The following is a 9,306-nucleotide window of genomic DNA, read 5'->3' as shown; positions in this document are numbered from 1 at the left end:
TATAACCTAGCAGAACACCGTACTGTACTGCCAAAAAAGATGAAGCAGTGCATTTAAAGGACGTGCTCATCATGTCAGATTAAGACATGGTGCATTATGAAATCATTCTGAATTATGACAACAAGCTTCCATACTGATATACATTCATTGTAGTCAACTGCATTTTTTTTCTATTCAGACCAAAATATTTAATCAGTCTAAAATACGCCAATCCAACATAATGGAAAAGAATCACTAAATATATTAGAAATGCCAGTACTTTTTAATGGCATGCAAAAGGTAATAGTTTAGTGCTATGCTATAGAGCAAACCAGAACTATTACAGGCTTTTCAACAAAAATGCAATAATTCATGACACAGCAAAAATGAGGAAAAGTTAACACTATTTTTCTGAAGGCGAAACAATGTTTTGATGTTTCTGTAAGTAGCATTATTCCTGTACACTACAGCGGTGTTCCTGTGGCCTAAACAGCAGCTCATGGTGCTGTCAAAAACCAAGGTCATGGGTTCAGTTCCCAGGAAATATATGAAGTGATGAAATGTATATCATGAAACGCAATGCAAAGTTGATTTAAATAAAAATGTCTGCCAAATTAAAAAATGTGAATGTAATCAAATTGTATCAAATTACAATAACACCACTGCTGAGACTAGCTCATTCTCTCTCTCTTGATTTCAGATTGAAGAACATGAAAATCCACAAAGAGAAAACAAGAATTTGTGCTGCTGGACTTTGCAACAAGCCCTCTAGCTTACCATACAGTAAAATACTGATGTGAGCATCTGACACACCGGCTACAGCACTTTAACAGTGTATTTATTGTGTGCAATACTAATATCCTTCACGCATTACCCAGCTTATATAAAATTCCACCTCATAGATACTAGAATATCTCGCTCTTGTAGCACTTAGTACAGTAAAAGAGCAGTAATGCCTTCATTTGACTGCATGCTTTATGTCGACTCCAAATGTGGAACAATTACATCAAACAGATGTAACGTTAACAGGTAAGCAACGAAATGAAACCAGCAATTAATTCCTGTCAGAAACAGCTCTGAGAAAGAGTCAAAGTCCTCCATCAGATCACCAACATATCAATAAATATGAAATATTAGAGACAGCAGGGTTTGTCTGATTCCGCAACGCTGCCCTCATTCCCACCATGAAAACACAACTAACAGCACAGCCATGAAATCACATAAAAACACAAGCTTAGTGGGGCTCGTCTGCAGATATTGCAGACTTTATTCATTTAATTTCAGCCATCTCAACTTGTATTTAGCGACCAGCTATTTTCTGATGTGCTCGTGAGAGTTTGTGTTCTTCTCTTGTGATGCTCGATCACCTTGCTCTCTCTCTCTCTCTCTCTCTCAGAGGAGCATCAGTGTTTCTCCGCGTTACGCCGATGCTGTCAACGATTAAATGATCGCCGCGGCGAGATCAGGCGTCGGTCGCGGTGAAGCCATGCAAACTCACCTCGTTCGGTCCTCTGGCGTGTGTCTGGAGCTCCAGCGCAATGAGTTTGCAGGAGATCCGGGGGTTGAGAGTAGATTGAAGTGACTGAGATTTTTCCATTACGTCTCTTATATGTTACCCCGAGGGGGAAAGCAGGCAGCTCTCACTGAAGTTTTCATTCATTCATTCATTCACTGAGACAAATGCCCTTCATCTGTGAGCAGCTAGTGTGAATTACACACACTCCCTCCTAAAACACCTGAAGAGAACAACTGCTGCTGTCCTAAAAAAGTAAAGATATCAGTAATATATGCAGGCCGTTTCCACTACTGGATTAAAAATAAATAAATAAATAAAAATAAATAAATGGTAACACTTTACAATAAGGTGTCATTTGTTAACGTTAGTTAATGTATTACCTAACATGAACAAACACGTTTACATGCACGAATAATGCGATTATTTCCAATAATCAGAGTAAGGACTTAATCGCATTATGTTTACATGTCAAGAGCAAAGCTCTTCACTCATGCAATTTCCATTATTCGCTAAGAATTGTGGTTATTTTTTTTTTACTGCCATTATTCACATACCCCACTGCACAGCACAAATGATGGACTCAGAAAGAGCAGGTGTGTTACTGGCCGCTGTTTTAACTTATTTTCGTCTAATGCAAAACACTTTTGTATGGTTGTCTTCCCCTCCGTCGTTTCTAATCTCGATATTATTACAGGTGCGTGTCGCGTCGATCATGTTTGTCACGAGCGCATGCGCACTTTGGTCAGAGCAGCAGTACTGCGATTAATGCGTTCACATGCCTGTATTTCGATTAAAATCGGCGTACGCCACCTACGTTAATACGATTATGCTTGCTGCGATTGAGTTTAATCGCATTATTTAGATCGAAGTATTGCCTTTACTTGAGGTAAAGTTTAATCGCAATATTGTCAAAATCTCAGTATAATCGCATTAAGAGGGTTCATGTAAACTGATCAATACATTTATTACACTATTTATTCATCTTTGTTAACGTTAGTTAATAAAAATACAGTTGTTCATTGTTAGTTCACAGTGCATTAACTAATGCTAACAAACACAACTTGAGATTTTAATAATGCATTAGTATGTTGAAATTAACATTAAGATTAATAAATGCTGTAGAAGTATTGTTCATTCTTAGTTCATGAACCTTATTGTAAAGTGTTACCAAATAAATAAATAAAACAATTGCACATTTTTTATATAAAATTTTATCTCAGTTTATATCTTGCAATTCTGACTTCTTTCCTCAGAACTGCAAATTAGCTTAACCTCTGATTCTGATGGGGAAAAGAGACTATTTTCCTACAATTGCAAGTTTATATCTCGTAATTCTGAGAAAAAAAAGTCAGAATGCGAGATGTTGCATTTACCTTTTTTTTATTATTCAGTGGAGGAAACAGGCTTCTACAGTTACACAATGAATTAGATAAACATAGATCGTTTGTGCTGAAGATTGTTCCTATAGCTGGTTCCTCTGAACAGGCCCCTTAGCCCCTGCTGGTAGATGCTGTAATTACACCATTAAGATGACAAAAACTTCTCTCTATTGACAGCTATTCAAAAGCAGCTTTTTTCCCCACAAGCATCATATGCATTGGAAGTATGTAATTAAGTATATAATTCATGTTTTACCATGTGACTGCATTATTATTTATGGAGGCTCTTAAAGTAAGAGTAAAACAGACCAAAGCGCAGATGTTTCAGCCCATGCCCATTTCTGAAGAAAGCACGGGCTGAAACGTCTGCTCTTTGGTCTGTTTTTAAGACACTTTGTACTTTTGCATATGGAAAATAAAAAAACTATATTTTTGATAGAAATTTTTTGGTGTGCGACCTGTTGGATTAAAACTTTCTTCTTTTTGTTCTACGCACCTGAGAACTAATTGTTCTTTTTGAGCGCACACAGTTTCTGTTTGATATTTAACTACAAACAAAATAAAAAAATTAACGATATCCTCCAGTAAATGACATCATGTATTGGAGGGAAATTAGCATCACAAACATCCCTGCTTAAAAAACAAAAACTAGGAACCATCACAGAATTTGTAATGGTTTTACTGGTTATAATGGAAACGGTAATGGACCCTGTGGGTCTCTACTGATAGTTTTGTCATCTTCTATTGGTGGCTTGTTGAAACCACTAAATCCTAATATGTCCCGAAACACACTACAGGAAAACATTTTTTGTAATGGTTAATAGTTGATGGTTTGTAATGTTTGTAATGGTATTTGTAGTGGACACCATCAGAATTACTGTGAAGCAGGGATCAGTATGATCAATGAATCTGGTGAATTCTGGGATGTTCTGCTGGTGTTAGTTGGTTTGTATCACTCCAAAACTTCCATCCTGTTTGATCAAATGCAACCAATTACTCTGATAGTATCAACATTCATATCAACCTTGTGTCATTCAAAAAGTACTACATGAGATTAAAACTAAAATGTAAATGGACAAACATCAGGTATACTAAACAATCAGTACAAGAACAATAATAGAATAATAACAGTTGAAAGCAGTGTGTAATGGCAGAGTTAATGAGCGTCAGAACGCTCTCAATCCGTCATGGAATGCGCTCACTGAACGGAGTGTGGAGGAATTAAAGTAGTTTCAGGTGTTAATCTACAGCTCGCACTGTTTCTCACACAGGCTCAGAAATCATTCCAGTAATGCTGTGAGCCTCGTCTCAAGCTTGCATATGGCCACATGTTAGGATGACAGTATATCAAAAGGGATCAGTGGATTCTCCCGTCCTAGAAAATGGACTCATACAAATGGCCAAATACATTTAATACAGTAACTAGAGCTACCTAAACCAGGATATTTATGTATAAGCTGTGGATTGAACAGTTATGCTTTAATTGCATTCAGTGAGATGGGTTTGTGAAGGTTAACCTGTTTTGAGCATTGGTGTATTAAAACTAGGGATGCAATAAAAAAAGGAAAATTCTGGGCCGAAACCGAAAATTCAGGATGCACTTGGCCGAAAACCTTAATAATGTTTTAAGTAATATAAAGTCATTATGTAAGACTTTAAAACCCCACTTTTAGTGAAAGTAACAAAAAGTCAATAAATAATAAAATAAATTAATTAATTACTTCAGACTTATGTGCCTTAGAAGCTTGCGTTCTGTAAGTGAACGACACATTGTTCATCCCAAAGAGGCACAAAATCATTTTCACAGACTTTTACATTAACTGTTCCCTCCTGGTGGAATGACCTGGCCGACTCAATCCGATCATCTTCAAGAATCAGCTAAAAACACATCTCTTCCATCTTTATTTGACCCTCTAACTCTAGCACTCTCTATTCTTTAAAAAAAAAAAAAAACTTGTCCCTTTTAGACTTGCACTTTATTCATTTACTAACTGCTTGTTTTCTTAAAAACAAAACAAAACAAAAACTAACTGGAGCTGCTGCTGTAGAATAATGTCTCTCAGCTGCCATTGATCTCATTGATTCACCAAACTAAAACGTGCTTTTATTTCCAGATTAAGTTATTAGGCTATTTATTTATTTTTAGAGCAACTGCTTTAAGAAATGTGCTTCATTCCCATTGAATGATTTTCCATTTGTGGTCGCATGTTGAGTCAAGAGAATCATGATTCTCTTTTTGGCAACTATTGGCTAAATTTACTATCAGTTTTCACTCTTTTGGTGTTAAAACTACTGGCAGGATTTACTAAAGACCACAAAACCAGTCATAAGGTTTTTTTTAATTGAGATTAATTAATGAGCTTTCCATTGATGTATGGTTTGTTAGGATAGGACAATATTTAGCTGAGATACAACTATTTGAAAATCTGAGGGTGCAAAAAAATCTAAATATTGAGAAAATCACCTTCAAAGTTGTCCAAATGAAGTCCTTAGCAATGCATATTACCAATCAAAAAATTACTTTTGATATATTTACGCTAGGAAAATTAAAAAATATCTTCATGGAACATGATCTTTACTTAATATCCTAATGATTTTATAAATCATTAAAAATAAAAATGGATAATTTTGACCCATACAATGTATTTTTGGCTATTGCTACAAATATACCCCAGCGACTTAAGACTGGTTTTGTGGTCCAGGGTCACATATGTGATAGTTGGGATAGATATGGGACAGTTAATTTTGCAGCTGACCTTATTGCATATGTAATTGCAGGAGTTTCCTTTTCAGATGCAACATTTATGGGAGCAGTATTTAAAAGAGAATCACTCATGATTTACTAAGGTTTACTCTGGTCAGTTTGCTGGTATTGTGCCATTATTTAAGTGGGAGTCTTTCAAGAGAAGTTAACAGCAGAAATGTGGTTAACACATTTATATGAATTCTTCCACAAAACTGTATTTTGACACTCGTCTCAGTGTACCACCTCCAGACTTCCACAGTAAGTCCGTCACTGTAAACAATGGAAAGCAAAGGTTTTAGAGGACACTTGAAGATGCTCAAGAGCCGGATCAGAAACACTGCGAATGAAGGCTGAGGAGTGTGGTACAGTGGCAGATTTGGGTCCATGCGGGAGTCTCTCAATAGTTTAATTATTAGTGATGGCTGAGTAGAGCATTGTGTAGCAGATGGCGGACTGGCCGCTCTGTGCTCCTCCAGTGACTTCAGAGAGAGCGAGTGGTGAGCAGACAGATGGTGAAGGTTTGTTTAATATTCACTCAGCCACAGTGGCAGCAAAAGACCAAGTCACTGCAATTCAAGGATGAGCCCGCTCCACTGACGGACAGGGGTGATGGCAGACAGGACAGATGATGTTTTAGACTGGCGAATCAACGAGATTGCTAAAAGAAGCATCCTTCTACAGCAGCAGCTCCAGATGTGTGTCAGGAGAAACGCTCGAGCAATCGCTGCTGCGCACCTGCAGGCAAACAAATCTGACCGGACCATTTCATGTCATCGACATGTTTTTTAAGCACCTTACGTCATGAGCGCTGATGTTTTAAGTAGGGGTGTGCAATAATATCATAATTGTTGTTTTAATGATGTGCGTTTTGACATTATCGCTTATTTTACAAAAAACATTTAAAACACCTATAGAGTGCATGCATTACGTGAAGTCTAGACTAGTGCACATTTAGAGTGTGTTCTTTCACTGTTTGATTCAGTCTATAAAAATATATTTAGAATGATCACAAACTCAAGACATGGGGGCAGGAAATGTATATATTTATACCACTTCACATAGTTTTTTCTCCAAAAATTACCTCAATTCTTGAAATTGAGGTGTTTTGTTCCTGAATGAATCAACCGTTTAAATGATTCGGTTCAATAGCAAAGACTCACTTATTAACAGTGACTTGCTGCCTGCCACCTACTGGCGGGTTTAGTTTGACATTTAAAGTATTTTTTATTATTTAAATAATTTAAAATATCAGTATTCAATGTTTTAGGTTTAATATATTAAAACATTATTTATGCATTTATAACTGCAGGTTAAATGCATTCATGTCCTGCATTAAACACATGTAAAGACATCTAAATACCACTTCAGATGCAGCTTCTGTGTTTCCTCTGCATTGCAAAGATGAATTTTGTTGATACTGATTTAATTTGCTTGGCAGTAGCTCAAATGTCTAATTATTCTAACTGGCTGATTAAATGTAAGAATATGATTCAAAAGATAATGCACTTTTAGGGACAAATATGGCTTTATAGAGGTAAAAGTGCCCATAAAAGGTAAAAATCTATTTTAATTTATTGGAAAAGATTCATTTCTATCAGTGTGAACTTAATAATTTAACAGATTGATGCACCAAAATAAAAAGATCAAGTGACAGAAGAGCGCATTGTAGTTATCTTATTTTCTAATAAATCATCTGCGCCAGGGGCCAGTTGCACTAGTCTTAAAAAGCTTGTAATCTATTTTTTTTATTTTCTTCAAAACTGGTCATAACTTTAAACTCAGCTGAAAAAAGGGTAGATTGGTCTAATTTGAATCTGAAATCTAAAACTGATAACACCTTTAAGACAGGATCTGACTTCGCTTTGTTTGTAAGTTCGCCTGCATTACATCCATGTAAACTCTACCATTATTTACTCACCTTCACGTTGTTCCAAACCCATAAGATTTTTGTTCATCTATGAAACGCAAATAAAGACACTTACAAACACATCTCAAATATATGTTTCAGCACATCAAATATGGTCAGCGAGGGTTCAAATGCGCTTGCTTGACCAATGAAGTTCATTTGGATTACTTTTAGCATGTCTTAATAAACATTTTGAAACATCAATGTTACGGTTCTATATCCTTTCAATTGAGGGACAGAAATCTCAGGTTTCATTAAATATCTTCATTTGTCGTTTAAAGATGAATGAAAGTGTTTTGGGTTTGGAACAACATTATCAGCAGCACTGATCGTGATTATGAAAGTATCCTTTTAAGAAACATTTCTATCGCGTCTGTTCTCTGTAAACACACACACTGCATGGATACACATGCTGCAATGCCATTCTGAAGATGATAAAGACAAATGAATATTTCAAAGGTTTTATTTGCAACTCGAGGTTTATTCAAAGCTTTCCCACAGAGTACAGCTCCAGTTATAATCTGCACTTACTCCCATCTAATGAGTCAATCAACATACATGAAGAGATTCCCAGAGTTTCCCTTTCCCATCACAAACACCAAACCCATCATGCTGAACAGACGTGAGGAAGAAGCTGCTGCTGAGGATCTTCATTAGACGCAGGTCTGATCCGGTTAGGCTTGGGCTGTTGTAGGAAGAACTTTCACGTAGAGGGTCTTGGTGTTCAGAGTGTGCAGAGGGGACGCCTCCAGCTCTGAAACAACCATAATCAATCAGACACGGCCAACAACTCAACATTACTAACAACTACTCATTTTTAACAATCACACACTGCATTTGTACGACTCCTGAAGCAAACGTGAGCTCCTGCATGCCATGTTTGTCTGTAGAACACAGTGGCTAGGGTGCTCAGACGGCTTGCTGCGGAGTCCAGCGTCTGCGCTCTGATGAAACGCTAGACGGACTCGTGTCGTCTCTGAGCAGAAGACCTGAGCTCATGACGGCCATCTTGCTCTGTGCATCTGACAGCAGAGGCCTCTGGGATATGACCTACTTTCTTTAAGACACCAACCAACAAACAAACAAACTCTCTTCTGATCTGATTAGAAACCAAACGAGGAGGAATGGGCTCCGTGTCTTTTATTACAGATGTTTTACAGGAACACCGATGTGCCGTGGAAGAAGACGAGGGATTGCGAGCAGTGCTTCTCACGGCCTGCGCTTGTCAGGGAATTTCTGAGACAACTTTGGTATTATATATTTAGCTTCTGTAGCTTCTGTTTTTTTTTTCCCACACACAGGGATCTGGTTACAGATTTACTGCTGAAGGTCTGGAGATCAGGAGTGAAGGTGTCCTCAAGTGGAGTAAGTGTGAGTGCATGTGACTAAATCAACCCCCAAACACACACACACACACACACACACACACACGCTTGTTTCTGTGAATTGTGGGGACTTTCTTTTAGGGCTGGGAGAAAAAAAAAAAAAATCGATTCTCTCGATGTGATTCTCTCTTCAATGATTCTGAATATTTCAGAATCGATTCTGAGCTTGTTTTTTCCCCACATATGGCACGTGTGCGCGCTAGAGACGCGGCGGGATTCATTGCACAGAATTTGCGCTGTGAGATACGCGCGCATTGCTTGACCGTGTGTGCTTCCACCCGCTGTGTTTTACCTTAGATATGCTATGGAAGCCCATTTCTGCCACTGAATAAAAAAAAAAAATTTAAAAAAAGGTTAACGCAACAATTCCGACTTTTTTTTTTCTCCCCACATAA

General features: G+C 37.4%; 1 protein-coding gene across 1 annotated transcript in view; it reads right to left on the bottom strand.

Annotated features, from left to right (window-relative positions):
• Nucleotides 1-7,973: 7,973 nt before the first annotated feature.
• Nucleotides 7,974-9,306, bottom strand: part of iars1 (isoleucyl-tRNA synthetase 1) — a 79,646-nt gene continuing 78,313 nt past the window's right edge. The window contains exon 33 of the mRNA XM_058790729.1: nucleotides 7,974-8,280. Within this exon, the coding sequence (XP_058646712.1) occupies nucleotides 8,201-8,280 (80 nt within the window). The 3' untranslated portion in view covers nucleotides 7,974-8,200. The remainder of the gene's footprint in view (nucleotides 8,281-9,306) is intronic.

Source organism: Onychostoma macrolepis, chromosome 11 (assembly GCF_012432095.1).
Source record: "Onychostoma macrolepis isolate SWU-2019 chromosome 11, ASM1243209v1, whole genome shotgun sequence".
Taxonomy (NCBI): Eukaryota; Metazoa; Chordata; class Actinopteri; order Cypriniformes; family Cyprinidae; genus Onychostoma; species Onychostoma macrolepis.
This window is presented reverse-complemented; position numbering and strand designations above follow the sequence as displayed.